A 16924-nucleotide genomic window follows, 5' to 3' on the forward strand; every position below is an offset into this window, starting at 1 on the left:
AAGCTGATATAAAAGAGGAGTTCAAGTCAGGAAGAAGGGAAATAGAGGTTAAACTTCAGGATGTGTTCTAACAGTGAACCAGGATGTGCCCTCCTTTGGTAGGACTTTTAGGAGAAGGATGAAGGACTGGATGTCTCAGCAGAAGGATTCCCTCCTGGAACTTAGATCCAGGGCTCCGCAAAAGGTTTGGTCCCTCCAGTCCAGAAAACTACTCTCTGACAAGTCCTGATTATTTGCACTTATTTAGCTTCAGATAATATTGTTCATCCTTAATAGTTATTAACATCTAATAATTTCTATACTAGAAACGTGCTAGTAGTGCATTTCCCTGGCTGAGGCATCCCAAGGCAGGAGCATTATGAAGAATTATGCAGCTCTTGAAAATGTTATATTTGCCCTAAAAGTTCACTGGGACTGAAGGAAGGAGTATGCCTATGTTCTCTATTCCACTTATTTTTCCTTTTTATCTGGCCAGTATTTCTGGCAAATCCTAAACCTTCAAAGTACTTTTAGAGTGGTGGGATTGTGTAAGGAGAAGATACCTGCAGTGTGCAGATTTTGGCATAGATGGGACAACTTGGGGTTAAGGAGGTCTGTGGGGTTATGACAGTCAGGTCTCCCCAGCCTTGCAGTGGCACACTTCTGCTTCAGAAATGTTAAGCCAGACTAAATAAATTATAAAAGAAACATAGACATAGGAAGGATTCTCCATTTCCCTCACTCACTGCCTAAGGGAAAGATGGACTAGGTAGGAATTAGGACTTTTCCACCCCTCATTAGTGGGAACCTCTAGAAAAGAGTTGTTCCTGGTTCTCTGTCCAGACTGCTTGCATGCCCCTTGTCCTCAAAGCACTTGTATGCACAGACCATGTGAAATAATTGCCTGTTCTTTATGGAGAGACAGAGTGAGGTAGCCCTGCCCAGAGAGGGCATTTTGGCTTTAATTTAACGGCAGCCATTTGCTGGTTATTCATTTGGTTCTTTTTTAATAATTACATGTGTGTCGATATCTCTCTCTTTTTTTCTAGTTTTGCTCTTTTTTGTTTTTTCGTTTACTTTATTTTGCTTTTTTCTTTTTTCTGTTTTTTTTTCCCCTTTAGGTTTCAGAGAAATTATGTTGAATCCAATAAGCCTCCCTGGACATTCCAAACCTCTTAACCAAGGCATTTATGTTGAGGATGTCAGTGTTTATTTCAGCAAAGGACGTCATGGCTTTTAAAAACTCCTTAAAAGTCCCTGTTCTGATGTCAAGTTTATAGGCTGTGCCCTCAAAATGGTGGGAAGCAGTAAGCGTGGTCTATATGGATTGAGGTCTCCTCCTAATAGGACTCTACAGCCCTGCCTGTACACACGTTAAAGCCTACTGAAACTGTGGTTTTCTGTCACCAGATAACAGGGTTGTTCTTTTCCTCCAATGGTCGCTGTGTTCGTTAAATATTCCTGCAAGGCACAACAGCAGCAATGAGAGCAAATAAAGAGAATTAAAACCCAATTGAAAGGAGTCATCCTAATAACACAGTAAATAATTGTACTTTTGCTTTAAAATAAAACACAAAACAAAACCAACCAAGCCAACCAAACTGACATCTTTAGTCATGTCCTCCCTGCTTGGAGTTTTCCTTGTAAGCTTGTGTCTTCGCAACACCCAGTGAATGCCGCCATCACCTCTTATGTGGCACCGCCATGGGAGGTCTCCCAGAGCGAGCTGAGGCGGAGAGCCTGGAAGAAACTAAAGCAGAACGAAGACTTTTGGTAAGAACAAAGGCAGCCCCGCTCCCAGTTCTTGCACAGAAAGTAATGTTGGAAGGAATAATAATGGAAAGAAAAAAGAATTCTTACTTTGACAGGAAGAGAATGTGCTTATCTTTGAACTGTGCATACTCTAGGAGGCTTTTTCTGTCTGTCTGTCTGTCTGTGTTAGAGCGGCTCGTTGGATCTGACTATATCGTTGTCGTACTCTGGTCTCTCCCTGCTGCTTGAACGATGAGCTTTATTTGAGGAGTTCCCTGGACTTCCCTCATGGATGAAGAATCCATAGAACAGGAGGGTCCTTGCCAGGACTAGGGTAGTAAGCAAAGTGGAAAAAGCATATCAGATGCACGCAGGTCCCAGTTGCTGGGCCTTTTCTAGCCTCCTTTGCTCTCCCCTGTATTCCCACCCAACTAGAGATTGATTGTAACCTAGTCGCGTACCCAGAACCATCAGCTTGAGGCTGACTGAAGAGGAGGAAAAATTAAGTATTCTGTTGCTTCTTCTCTGGCATAAACAGGAATATTGATCCTGTTCTCTGGCTGATATTCATATTCTCTCCCCCTCTCCCTTCCCACTTTTGTCTTACTTCATCCAAAGCCTCTCAGATGGAAAAATAAACCCTTTGATCCCGTCCTCAAGAGAAGCCAGCTGCCCTCGTGGCAACTTGTAGGGCTTTCTTTGGACTTTCTGGATTTCACCTGTATGGGAAATACAGATTTGCTCACACATATCAGTGATAACCTATAAGCAAGGCAGATTTTCTCTAGAGGGAGAAAAACCTTCCAAAAGCTTCAGGTGTGGCCAGATCCTTTTCTGAGAGGAGTATTGAACCCGGAGCTTGCTCACCAGCCACTCAGCTTTGCTTGCCTTCTTGGTGGCCCGAGACGACCTTATCACATCAGGGATGTCTCTAAATCACCAGCCCTAACGGGTCACTGCCACTGGAAAGAGTCACGGTCGCACTCCACCAGAACAGAGCAGAAGCCTCAGAATGGAATGTTCTGCTTCATCCTGCCTTCATGGGTGACCTGCATGAACCACCCTGGAGATTGCCAGGAGGTTTTATTATCAGCTTTCCCATAGGGATGTCCCTGGGAATATTCCATTCTCTTGCTTCTTCTCCTGGTTCATTCACATATAAAGGTAAAGTGCAATAGAAAAGTACAGGAAAAATGGTAGCAGATTGCTTTAAGTTAATGGACATGCCTTAGGGGGCATCTGCGTTAGGATGAGGAGGCCTGGCTCAGGTTGGATGGCTTCAGAAACCATGACCAAAACTCCCAACAATGTTTCCTGCCCGCATCGGAGCTGGAAATGCAAGAGGTGCACCACCAGAGAGGACCTGCGGCCATGTGTTATTGACACCTCAATTCTGCAGATTCACAGAGTGAGGAGGAGCTTTGCCAAGCGTGTGAATCACTGGGTGCTTGTCTGAACTGAATTTCCTCATTTCCTGGAAGTCGCCCACCTGACCTGGGGATGTCTTGTCTGTCTGAACTATCTCCTCTCCTTAGCACTGTTCAGGGCACTCTGCTCTCAACTGTGTGTATCAGTCATAGAGATACATCTGTGGGCCTGGACCAGAAGCCTATATCCAAACACCCTAGCAGAGGAAAGGTTGAATTTTGCAGCTCAGGTCCGTCTCTGCTTAGAAGAAATCCTCCGGACCGTACAGCATAATTTAAACAGTTCTCCCCACTGTGATCAATGTCTCAATTTGTTTAACACCAATTAAAGTCTCTGGTTCCTCACTGCTGAAAAAGAAAGCCAGTCATGGCTGTTTGCAATTGGTGGCTTTAAGTAGCAAGTCTAAGGATGTTTTTTTAAAATTTTATTTTATTTTTAATTATTGTAAATCATTACCTCATTTTCTGTCAATGAGACTCCTCCATCTTTGAGCATTCTTATCTTGCCATAACTATCATCCTGTGCTAATGGGAAATGGGACGGTCCCTTTTCACAGAGACTATAGGGGTGTTCAATGTCTAGTTTCTTAATAAACACTTTATTTTCTAACGAAACAGCTGCATCAGGTCTCTTCTTTGAAGACAAAATAAATAAATGTTCAGAATGACATCCTATAGTCTACTTCTTCATGAGATGGTCCATGTGTGGGGAGTCTGGTTTGTTTGCTTCTTTGGGGGCTGTGGAGGGTGGGATTTACAGTTGTGATGTGAATGTTGCTCAGGTGTAGCTCTTGCTTCTGTCACTCTCATCAGGCGTAAAGATGTTTTCTTGTCCACGAGCGTAGCTGCTGCTGCTATCAGTAGATGACCTGTTGGTTTTTGTAGCTCGAAATGGTTGTATTCTCAGGGACTAGGTAGTGCTGCTGGGAGATGGTGTCAGAACTTGCCAAGACAAGTTTCTGTACTTAGGGGAGGGAGTTTTACTTGGACTCTTTTCTCTCGGGCAACTTGATACTGAAAGATTTGTTCTATTTGCAGTGCTCTTGTTTCAGAATATGCTGTTGCTACAGGTCTCCCTGCTTGGCTGTGCAAATTTCTTTCCTGTTGGGTGTTGCGCTGTTGTCCCTTCATCAGGGGCAATTAACCTTCTATTAAGCTAGTGAAGATGTGTGTGATATAGAGGCAGTGGGGTACACGAGTGTTGTGCTTGGGTGGCTCATCAGGAATTTGTCTAAGGGTGGTTGGTTGCTCCAGGAGTAGAGAGGAGCCACTCTGCAGCATGCGGGGCTTGGCACGAGGATGTGTTTTTGTGGCTGTGTCTTAGTAACGTTAATGGGAGATGTGATTTATGTGACTTAAATCTGTGCCAACCTGCAGGTGACTGTGGGCATGAGGCTGGGGGTGTGTTTGAGCTGATACTGGTGGATTGGTGCTGTAACCATCTTAGAGAACCTGGTGAGAGTTTTGATGAGCAAAATAGAAACATGTTTTTCAGCAACCTTCTGTTCCTGTGACATCCTGGCATGATTTTCAAGCAAATGTCTCAAAACAGTGCTAAGAGTGAATTTTTGCATGCTATTTCTCTCTAATGAGTATGCCTCTAGAAGTGATTGGGTGCTGCAGTTCACAGGATTAAGTGATGGCTGAGATCTTTCCAGGGATTTCTGTGATTCCTGAGTCAAATAATTGTCTACTGACATAGAACCTTGCACAGAAGATGGGCAGCTCAGCTGCATTGAATTTCATCCCTATTTCCCTTTCCTTTCTGAGATGTGGGAAGCAAACATAGGTGTTGGAAACTCTGTGTTTTCCTCCCCACTACTCCAGGGTCTGTTATCAGCCCAGAAACGTTGCAAACAGGGTGTTGATTAGCCAAATATTTAGACTGCTGCTATGGTCGGCCTTAGTCTACCTTGCTTTGTATTTTAGGACAACTGATTCCTTTTGTATGAGTTCCCATGATATTACCTGCTGCTTCTAGTTCCCAAGGATTCAGAGATCGCTATGCCTGTGATCTCTGATGTGCTCATAGGGGTTGGATGCTTACTTGTCCTTGTGCTTGCTTCTTGGTTGGTTCTGTTGCCTGATGTACCCACGTGAAGGCTCTGTGCTCTTTTGGACAGCTGGACAATGAACTGATACTGCTGTCCTGCTCTCCCTTCCCACGCTGGCTTCAAATGGCTCTTGAGCTATTTACAGAACTTATTACTGAAGGAGCCTGGGGTACTGGTTTGGTAGGACGTAGGCAGTGGTATGTATCAGCTCCTTCTGAAAATCACAACCCTGCCTTCTTGGTTCTTGTAGTGTGAAGCCTGCGTGTGAACAAGCAGAGAAGCAACGTTTTGTTTCCTTGTGTCTTGACTCTAAAAAGATGGAGTCACGTTTCTTGTAGTTTGTGCCTGGAGTGAGTGTGATGAGCACCGTATGATTCTGGCACAATACTTCTCTGGATGATGGAAACAACACATGGTCTGGTGGGACTTGCTGCAGGCAAGCGTTTGATGTGTGTGATGCTGTGGGTCACAATTGGGCTATATTGAGTCTCTATAGCTGCTTATCCAAATTGCACAGGATGTGTCTTGATGGTTTTGCTGCTCTTTTGTTTATTTGGATGTGCTTTTAAGGAGTCAACCCATTTTTTCTATAGATAGTGGAGTGTTTTTTTGAAGGTGATATTTTTCTCTACAATCAGGTCTTTGACTTTTCTAGCTTGTGTCTGTGACCAGGGCGGTGGGGTAGAAGTCCCAGGAGATGTGGACAGTCAGAAGAAGATGCTCCTGCTGCTTCAGCAAACTGCAGCAGTGCATCACCGCTCTTCTCTGATTAGTACCCAGAACAAGCTGCAGGTGCTCAGGGTTAAGCCCTGGCATTAGCAGAGGATAAAGAGGCCTAGACACAGTAGTGAAGCTAAAAACCACAGGTCTGGAGGAATAGCAGGAAAATAGCACGCAAGAAATCAATGCTGAGCGACTTCATTTTTGCTTAACGTTTTCCAGTGTATCTTGTGTGGTTTATGCAATAAGTCAAAGAGTCCCTATTAGTTGTGTATTTAGCAGTGCCTGCAGACCCTAATCAATTGGCAGGAAAGTTTAACAAGCTGTGGGAGAGTGCATATAGCTGCTTTGAAGGGGAAAGAGCGTGGTGGGAGAGCAGCACACAAAGAGCTGGAAAAGGTGCTTTACCTGATGGGGAAACAACATATCTTCCTCTGCTGTTGTGGTGCATGTTGCTTTGTGTGTATCTTTTGTGGTTTCTCTGATGTGTGCCTCTACTCTGTTCTCAACAGGCAGGCTCTTTGGTGGGCTGATGCCGCAGAGCATCAGCTGCTGGCCCTACATCTCTGGTGGCCTGAGCTTGTTGTGCCACAGGGGTGCACTGCAGGCTGTAGGACATCCTACCGTGTGTCCACACCATGGGGATCGCATAGATCCTGCTTTGCCTTGACCCCTAAAACTCAGCATATGAAGCCCAATGATAAAACTAAGTTAATTTGCCGAGGGTGCTTTCCTTTGTGTTTCTTGTAAATTGACATGTGGGGAAGACACAGAGGGCTTAAGGGTGCAGATGCGACACCTCTCTGCTTCTGCTGGGAGCTCAGTTTGGTTGTATCAGTTCCTGACATCATTCTTTAGCTCCAAATTTCAGCTTCTTGAATACACCACTGGAGTTTTGGGGTTTGTTCATCTGTGTTCCTTACTGAGATTTGGTAATTAGTTTCCAGAGAAGTGGTAAGTGCCTGTTTTTATTGAAGTTGGTACAGAGATTCAAAAGAATGTTAACTGAGCTTTTGCCAGACGGTGCTTTGAGGTGGACTTCAGACTTTAAATTTGTCAAATTAAAAGCTAGAATAAATCCCAACCCACACTCCCAGCTCTGGTAAACAAATGCAGGATGATTCCTTTGCTAAATCAAGATGATGGTATCTCCTACAGTAAAGCAGTGTGCCAAACAAGGCAATTATATTTGAACTTTGATACTAATTTTGAACTTGTGACTGCTGACTAATCATCAGGAATAAATTTTGGTTGTTCTCTACAAAGTGGGGGGATTCATTCCAAGCACTGGTTAAATTATTTGTGCTGCTGTAAGTGAGTCATTTGTGACCTGTACTCGATTCCTGTAGATAAGTTGACTTTTTGTAAGGGTTTGCCTGTGATTTCAGACTATTTGGCCTTTTTCCTCTGAGAGTTTGCTTCAAATATTCATGTTGTGTGACTGGCTGACTGGTGCTGCTCTTGCTTACAGGTTGGGTAAGTGAATATTTCAGACAGGCAGCCAGAAATGTGATATGCAGAGATGGTCTTCAGTAATTTGGTATTTGGGTTTGTCCTTAACCCCATGTTTCTACTTCATATCTTGGGACTGATACCACCCTACCAGGTCTGTCTGCTGGTAAAAATCCAAACAAACCACTGGTCCCCAGACCCTTTGGAGTACCTTAGAGCTTATTTTCAGAGCTGGTAGTCTTCATGGCTCCAGCCTGAGTTCTGGGAGCAGCCCAAGTCTGATATTTATGTGGATCCCTATCTGCTGATCACAGCTCAGTGGGTGGTCAGCCTCCTTCATGAGAAGTCAGAAAGAGCCAGGCTGGAGTTGCATTAGACTCAATAAACTGCCAGGATGTCTGAATATGCCATAGTCAGGTCATCATTATCTTAAGTGAGTCAGAGATGTGTCCAGGCTGTTTATTAAGATAATTGGGAGAGGGGAGGGAGGGAAAGAGAGAGAGATGTCTGCAGTCTGTAGACTTGATTGGTGAGGCGGTGGAGTGTATTGCAACATCTGATACAAGAGACAAGGAGCTCATGGTCTTGCAAGTTGATGTTCTGCGTGTGTTGAAGGCCCAGTCCTGCAGGGATTCAGTCCCTGCTGCCAATAACAGGGATGTAAGGTGGTGTCATGATAATGCAGAGTGAACATTTCAAATACCACTGCTGCGAGTTTGTCTTGCCAGACCAAAGAGTTTGTACCTCTGCTCAGATTTTCTCATGAGGACTTGTTGCTTGGCAATTTCAGAGATATTCTGGATAAACAGCATTTTGGTTTTGCTACATGAGTGCCAAGCAATATTTGGGGGTGATAAGAGCAGCTGCACATAGTCACTCCTTCCTTGGTAGTGCCTGCTCCTGTCCCCTGTAGACTGTTAAAGGTGGCTGCAGGTTTGCTTTATGTTTCCTGAGACACATATATTCATCGAATGGTGCCAGAGGGGGTTGCAAGTTTAAGGGCATTTAAGCTCTAGTCATATGCTCAGCGCTGAACAACTCCAGAGGTACACGTCCCCCAAAGCCATCACATCTCACAGTGCACAGATGTTGCAGGCAACTGAGAAAAGACTCGCTTAAAGACAGGTAAGTGTCATTTTTCTCCTTCCAGGGAGCTATTGTGTGTAATATGCTGAATGCAGATTTCTTGCAGGAATTATTTTGATGGATCTGCTCTAAATGCAAAAAGGGTGACTGTCTGCGTTAGACAGTATCCATGAGAAACTGTCAGTCCCTGCTCAGGAACTAGCTGGGGCTCTTCTGGCTGGAAATGCTGCAGATCTGGCACTATATCAGAGCTAAAAACCAGAAGAGCCAAGTGCTGCTGGAGCCAGGGTTTAGCTCCTCCTGTCACTCCTATTTCACTGCCCAGGTCAGGGCTGGTGGCAGAGGGATGCAGCCAGGGTGCCAGCAGGTTTGGCAGAGCTGTGAGAGGTGTTCAGCATGGCTGTTCCCTACCTTAGAAAGCTCAGGAGCAAAGAACTGCGAGGGTGGCTGCTTGATGATAGTACAAGTCTCTCAGTTGCATCAATAATAAGCAAAAAAGGCTCTAGTGTACCTTAATCTCCCTTTTGCCTGGTGCCAGCAGATTGTGCATTACAGACACATTGCCTCTTTTGCAGCCATATGAATCGCTTGCCACTTGATCCTGATAGAAGATCTGATTAGCCACAGCTTCAGAAGAAGGCAACAGAATCCCTGACAGTGTATCTTGGATGAAAATACTGTCCTGTGACTAGACTTAAAGTTCAGCTTAAACCAGTTAACCTCAGAGGGAACTCTTGGGAGTTGGGTACTGTTCTGTCTAGGTCCTAAAGCTCCTCTGCATGTCTGTAATGTGTGAAGCATCTAATCTTGTGCCAAATTTACTCCCCTGGATTCAGTGGTGCTGGCCTGAGCCTCAAAGAAAATGGACAGATTGATATCAATGGAATCTTACAAAGGAAGAAGAATATCTTTCATCAGAAAAACAGAGTCACTTTTAGGAAATAAAGAAGACACCTGAGCATAAAAGGTACTGTCAGGTACACCCAAATGGGTAAGGATCAGCAATGTTCTTTCTAAGGAAGAAAAGTCTAAGGCTCCGAGAGCAAGGAATTGTGATGATCATGAGCTGTAGATGCAGCATAGACTGAAACCTGGCTCTTTGATCTTGAAAGGACCACTGAAAACAAATGGGCTATACAGGAATAGGTGATCCCTTGAAGGGATGGTTCAACCTTTTGTGGAATGTCTGTGCTATTAGTTTGTAGCACTGTGAAGCTCAGATTTCCCAGCAACCTGGGCTGTTGGCCTGCCAGCACAGGGATGGAGGCATCCCATAGCTGGCTGGAAATGAGCCGCAGAGCACTTTGCTGCCAAGTCTGCCCTATCTGAGACCTCTCCATCTTTTGCCTGTGTTTGCCTGTGCTCCCTTCTGAGTAAGGATGGTTCATCACAAGGTTGGAGCTTTCACCAGATCTTACCCAGGTCCATGCTTAGGTTCCCCAACAAGAGATCAGAGGATGGCCCTCTTCGGTTGGAAAGGAGGTTACTTTGACATAACATTCTTGGAACTGGCTGAAGTGACGTTCTTGGAGAAGTAAGTAGATGTTTGCTGGTCATGGTGCAGGGATGTGTGTATGTCTGTGTTTGTCTGCACAGTAGGAATCAAATACTAATGGTGGAAAGGTGGTGCTGAATTTTAAAGGGAAGAAACACCATCATTAAATGTGATCTACTGCCCAAGGCAGAGAACTGGAAGTCAGGATGGCACTGTCCTCAGTGGATTAGGCTGTGAAATGGAGGTAAGTTTTTGCTGTAGTTGCCCTGTCTGTAATCCGGCATAAATGATTTAAGTCCCCTGCAGTGCTCCAATGGAATTTGTACATCCCGTGTGCCAGGGATGGGTGAGAAGAGCGTGGCTCTGAACTGGTCCTGGGTCTGATTCAAGAAAGCAAATCTTGATGCCCTCAGCAGCAAGCACATCCCTGTGTTGTAGAGACTGGGCTGGGGTCTCTTGCAGAGCTGAGCTTCAAACTCAGAGCAGCTTTTGAGTCTGGAAAGAAGGAGGGAGCCACATGGGTCCTTTCCCAAGGGACATTTCAGCCCAAGTGCAGGCATTGCGCATGCTATTTCCTGCTCCCTCACAACAGCCTGAATAAAGACTCTTTGTTCTAGGAGATATAGATTATATATATTTTAAGGCTCTATGAATCATTCGTAGCCCAAAGATGAAACTGAGCATCAGAGCTAAGGAAAGGCTGAGGGGGTGAGGCGAGGAACATTCCATTATTTATTGTACTAAATCTTGACCTGCTAGCACCTTCTTCTTGCGATCTTGCCTTTGCTCTGGGAAGCCCTCTTTTCTCCTAAAAATCTGAAGTACTCTGCTACTTTCAGTAGATAATTGTAGCAAGAACCTAATCAGCTGCTTCCCATGATGTGCAGCACAATGGGTGGCCTTTAAAGGAGTAAAAGATATGTAGTAGTAAGCATGTGAGAGCACAGCCGGGCTGCCCGGAAAGGCAGACACGTTGGCTTGGATGGAGAGTGAAAGAGTCCTAGATGTGCTCGGGGGTCAAGCAGGGCTGAAGGGTTAACACTGGGTCTGGCAAACAGCAGCAGAGAAAAGTGCAATTGAGTGGTTTGTAAAGAGAGGCTGGCTGCTTTCAGACTGTGCCAAGCAAAACAACACTTGCAGGCTCAGTGTAGCACAAACTAGCTATGAATTAGGATTCCTGCTCATTTGGGGTCACTTGGTGGTCAGCATGAAGTGAGTTTGTGGGTGTCAGCCTCATTCCTGGCAGCCAGAAGTCCATTGCACAGAAAACGTCTGTGATTCCTGGGGTGGAGGTTGATGCCGCCGACTAAATCCAGAGTGTGGCTGTATGACACTGGTTTGTGATGTCCTGACCTCCTAGCAAAAAGAAATATTTGGCATAACCAGTCTGAATAGCACTAGAACTCACAGTCAAATAAGTGAAAACATTGGTGGAAGAGAAGTTGGTTGTTTTTTCTTTGGTTTGATTCTGTAATCTAAGAGAAGGGCTGCGAGTTGAGCTTTTATTTTATAAAATCATAGTTTTCTTTCTTGTTTCAGTTGTATTGCAGTAAAAATTCAGGTCCTGCATGTCCCGGTTAAACAGCAAAATGTTGTACCACAACAACAGGAAACTATCACGTTGCTTTGTTACTGCCTTTTTAATTACTGTGACCAATTCATTGGCAAGATTAATATTATTACTGCTAAGGGCTGGAGACACCTTCTGTTTCCATTGCTACATGGCCCCAGGGCTTGTAAGATGCAGCTTTGGCAGTAAGGTGAGGTAAAGAGAACTTCATTTATTTGTTGCTATTTATTTGTGCCAGCACAAGAGCTTATGAGACCACGGTCTTACTGGTTGTCTAGTATGATCCAAGTTAAAAATAGCCCCGCTTCCACCCCTACTCCCTCAGAGGTTGTTTTTCACATTTCAGGGTGCTGCTTTGCCAAACAACAGCAACAGCACAAGGGAGGGGGATGCCAGTGGTAGGGTTGGAATGGCAAGCATCCCCAGGGATACGAGGAGGCCAAAAAAACACACAGGTTTCACCATCAAAGCTGGCAGCTGACAGGTTGCAGCAAGCAAGTGCTGTGACACCCAAGAAGGCTGCTGCAAAAACTGGGAGAGAAATGATATGGAAACCTGTGCTCTTTCTAAAGATTTTATTTTTTAATAGGGAAAGCTTTCAGGGCCCTTTTTAATTCATAATAAAGAGCAGGTTGAAAAGAAGGAGAGGGCAAATGAAGACAGTGAGGCTTGCTAACTTCCTTTAAAGTTGGAAGGTCACCTTTAAAAATGGATGAATGCAGCGTTTGGAGGAAGCTCCAAGGCAGCAGGCCTGGGGTTCAGCACTAGAATAGGAGGCAGAACAAAGATGAAAAGAAGAATCCGGTTGGGATCTAGGAATAGCTGCAGAGCTGTAAGTGCCCGTGGTGGACTTGAGTGGAGGCGGTGTTTAAGGGAACTTTTCTGCCCACTTTCTGAAAGCTGGTGTTGCGAGTGGTGATGTGCTAGGATAGTTAAATTGTTAAGCTTGTGGATTGGTGGTATCGTTGTGGGTGTAAGCTGGAATGTGGGATAAAATTAAGGCACTGCCTGCCCATTCCAGATTCAGAAATTCTGAGTAACCCTAGAGACATCTTGCCTGCTCTGGTTGTGTCCGTGCTGACTTTCTCCCTTTCGTGGAACCCCTTTGGGAGTGAGAAAAGAGTGATCTCAATACGAGTCCTGGTAATGACTCACTGGAGAGAAAGCTTTTGGGCTGTGTTTTGGAGGGTTTCCTGTCTTTTGCTACGTGGGTCCACTTTGTGAGCTGGTGAAAGTCATGGTAGTGCCACTGTGTCATATGGAGTCATACGAATGTATTCCTTTCTCCTTACGCCATCCAAATCAACATACTGGATGCTAAGATACAGCCATTTGCTTCACAGGCCTTAGTTACCTGGTTCAGAAACCACGTATTTGCTCCCCAGAGTGCACAAAAAAATGAGATGTCACAAGAAAAGTAGCCCAACATTTGAAAAAGTAACTCCCCTCAAGCCCAATAATGTGCTCTCTCCGCATGCTCCCAGTGCCAGCCCTTTCTGTCTTTCCTTCGAAACTACTAGACACAGCCTGGGAGCTGCCCGATCATGGAAAGAGCACGTGGCAGCTCATTTGTCTTGTCTAACCAGATTAGGCATATCCTCGGGGAGCTTCATACTGCTTCTAGTCCAGAAGGTTCCAAATCTGGTACCCAAATAAGGGGGCTGAGTAAGCACAGGAATATGCGTGCTTCCAGTCAAGTCTGAAGGGTAAGATTGCTCCTGTGAATTGTTGTGTAGTGAGTAGAGAGGACAGGATTGCAAAAGAGAAAGGACTCCTATGAATCTGCAGTTAGTTTGTAAAGCTTTGGGATTTGCTGTGAAACAGGATCTGTGTGATTTTTTTTATCCTCCTATGTTGCTTCCCTTTTTCTGTATCTGTCCTATTTGAAGGATTTTAGAGCACTTTTGCATTCAATAGTCAATAAGACTTGCTAAGGATATAGGTTGAAGGCCATTTTCAGGAAGGGAAACTGAGGCAAGTGAGTTACCTTCCCCAGGCTGTTGCAGTTCATAAAGAAGCATGTGGGAAAGCATGGTCAGACAGGGAACAGGATGCGAGGGGAAGGCTAGAGACTGTGGCCTGTGAGCCTGGCACTGGTCTCAGCTCTGTCTACCCCAAGCAGACACTCCCTGTAACAGGGAATGAAATGATATTTCTTAAGGGCTCACCTAAGAACTGAACTCGTTTCATATTTAAGCAGTTGTGTGTCTTTCCCACTGAGCCAAGACACCGGAGCATCAGGCACGTGCTATCTATTGCTTATTAAGTGGTTTAACATGCCCAGCTAATTACAGTGTACTCAAGGATTTTGTAGCTTATGAAAGCAGTCCCTGTTTGTTTGTGTCATTGCATTAATACACAAATTAAACCTTGGGGTGCGTGCGTGCTCACACAACTTAACGTACAGAAAGGCTTGTTGATGTTTTTCATATCAGCTGGGGCTTCTCTTGCTGTTCCAGCACCAGCTCCGAAGGGATGCTTGTGGTTTTATGCTCATGCATAGGGACATGCATCCTCTACATGAAAACATAGTTCAACCTCCCCGAGAAGCACATTATTTTGCAAGACTCTGGCAGACATGGGCACACTCGGTTATTAAGGTTTCCTTCTCTCAGACAGGCCTGGGAGAGTTTCTCAGACTTTATTTCCATCTCGGTGGTGATGATACAGGCAGTTTGTACATGACAGTGTTGTCCTCTCTCCCTCAATTAGTTCTGAGGTGTCACCAGTGAGAGTATGCTGTCTTTGACATTTGTACTTGTTTGCAAAGGGCCTGGCGCATTCGTTAAACCGCATGGGTAACGAGCTATCATCAGTGCACAAGGCACCCAGCCTGAGTCAGTGCAGGGATGGGGCTGGAGCAGCCAGTGAGGGTCAGAGGTAAAAGCCTCCTTCAGTGCACTTAGCGGTTGGTGAAAAGAAGGCAGTCGTTGGGGGGAGGAGGAGGAGAAATGATGGATTAAAGGAAATTGAGCAGCTGTAATAAATACACTTGAAATTGAAGAGCATCTAGGATAGGGTGATTATATTCCCTGCAGAGCTGAAGTGCTGCGGAGGGTCTGCAGAGAGGACAGCCGTACAAAACCACTGGCCTTCTGGCAAGCAGGCTTATGGGGAATACAAAATGAGTTGAAGAAAGCTGGCTGGGCTTTAGTGGAGATCTTAAAGATACAATGGGGAGGGCTGCCCTAAACATTCAGTCTATTAAAAATAAAAACAATGAAAGAAGGAATGGAAGGACTGATGTATGCCAGGCTGGCTAAACAAGAGACAGAGATGGTGATGGGGCACTGCTGCAGTATCACAGTGAAAGGAGAATGGAGGAAGAAGAAAGCAGGAGAAAAGAAAGGGAAAAAGCCATACAGGATGCTGAGGGTGTATTTCAGACAAGGTCCTTTTCCATGTAAATGTCTCTGAGACACAATGAAACTGGCCTCACAGCGAGGAAGTTTCAAGGAGAACAATGAGCTGGTATGGAGGATACAGAGAAGAAAGTGCTTATCTTGAGAGAGATATATGGAGAACTTAGACTGGCCACAGGGAATGAAAGTCAGCTTATATCAGTGATAAGAGGAGAGAAAGATTATTAAATATTTTTAATCTTCCAAAATTGCATCCAATTTTATGGAGGATGAAGAGAAAGATCTCCCTGTATCAGTGGCCAGCTGTTCAAAGGCACGAGACAAGGTGAACATCCTCTGCAGGTGGAGAGCACATCCCATAATGTACACACCTGTGGGAGTGCATACCACTTGCCAAGCTCCTCACTGACTTTTTAAATTGCGTGTTTAAAATCAGGCAAGTGGATGAGAGTTGGAAGGTGTATGGATGTAATGGGGACAAGAGACAAACCAGCAAGTTTAATATTTGCTCTGAGAAATTCTTGGAAATCTTCTTAAACTTTAAGGGATGTTGTGGGAGAACACCTGGAAAAGCAACGCTCTGTGAAGGCCAAACTTACATGGCTTGAAGTAGTGGGAAGTCACACTTGACTAATCTGCTGGTGTTCCCCAAGGAGTGAACTGCCACTATAAATAAAGGAAATTCAGTGGATATAGTACACTGAGATTTTCAGCATGTATTTGACAAGGAGCAGCATCAGAGATAAATGACTGAGGGTAGAAGCATTGGTGTAGGATTTAAAAGAATAGGCTGTGTAGAAATCTGGCTTAAGAGTATGTGACAGAAAGGAGCTATTGCTGAAAGAGTTTCCAATTGGAAAGAAATTGGAAGTGATGTGTCCTTGGAGGTCACTCTTAATCACCTGTGTTTTTCATGATGTCTGCTAATTACCCACAAGGAAACACTGAAAGCAGGAGCCAGAGTCATCCCTGCTGTGACTTCATGGGTGTGAATGATTTTTCACCAGTGCCGACAGTGACTGAGGTCCCAAACATGCACAGTGCCTCTCCTGATTTGGGATGTGTTTGAGAGAGGAATCCCAAGTTAGAGAATAGAGACAGAGAGAGAGGATGTCTATCCATCCTACAATACCATGAATAGCACTGGGAATATACCTGTGCCAGAGGAGATGTGGCATGAAGAGACTGCGATCTCTGCAGTGGAGACACAGTGCTGTCTATGAAGAAAGGATAAATGAAGCAGGCTGGACAGCACACGAATCCTCCTTCATTGAATCCCTTCCAGGAATGAAGATGTGATTTTGAACAACTTGGTAATTATTTTTTCCTTCATTATTTTTTTAATTTTGTCTACTTTCTCTGCAATTCAGTTCCTAATCTGGAGACCTTGGATGACTTGATGTGAACTCTCTTTGCAGGAGAATCGCAGCCTGGCAGTGTGAATGCAAGAAGTCTGAGTAAAGTTTTGAACTTTGGGTGCTCATCTGCACTCAGATATTGATCTGGGTAGGTTTGCCTGTTAGCAGCTTGAAAAATCTCTGCCCTTGGAAAAAGTTAAGGGACTTGATTTAAACTCTAATTGATAAAGAAAAGACATCAAGGTGACCTTTATAATACAAGCTGAATTTGGGGTCGCTTTCCCAGCTCAGATTGCAATAATGAAGCGGGATTTGGAGGCAGACTGATGGATTAGATTAGTGGAAACTGGCCTCTGATTTTTCCATGTTACCATCCTAATATCTGATGCTAGCCCTCCGATTAAGACAATTCAGGAAAGCAAGATATACGTTCTTGTTCAAGACATTTTCCGATTAAATGAGACCCGTCCAAGGCTAGCAAGGAGGAAGAGCTAATAGCACATCAGAGATCTTTCCACCATTATACCCCACTCTGTGCTCTGCAGCATCACCCACATATATTCATCTACAGATTGCTGTTGCCAGCTTTGAGAGGTTCTTTTTATGCCTCTGCATCCTCAGCTAACTGCAAAACATTATTTCCCTTTTCCTACTTTCTCAGTAATCTTG

The 16924-nt window shown here is 44.7% G+C and overlaps 1 protein-coding gene across 4 annotated transcripts in view; it reads left to right on the forward strand.

The window, feature by feature from the left end:
• NTRK3 (neurotrophic receptor tyrosine kinase 3) overlaps window positions 1–16924 on the forward strand; it is a 210731-nt gene that overhangs the window by 139986 nt on the left and 53821 nt on the right. Inside the window, exon 13 of one of the 4 annotated variants that reach the window (XM_054077534.1) lies at window positions 1101–3754. The exons of the other annotated variants lie outside the window; for them this stretch is intronic. Within the exon in view, the coding sequence (XP_053933509.1) occupies window positions 1101–1219 (119 nt within the window). The 3' untranslated portion in view covers window positions 1220–3754. Of the gene's footprint in view, window positions 1–1100; window positions 3755–16924 lie in introns of those variants that run through there. 4 annotated transcript variants of the gene reach the window in all.

Source organism: Cuculus canorus, chromosome 12 (assembly GCF_017976375.1).
Source record: "Cuculus canorus isolate bCucCan1 chromosome 12, bCucCan1.pri, whole genome shotgun sequence".
In the NCBI taxonomy this organism is placed as follows: domain Eukaryota; kingdom Metazoa; phylum Chordata; class Aves; order Cuculiformes; family Cuculidae; genus Cuculus; species Cuculus canorus.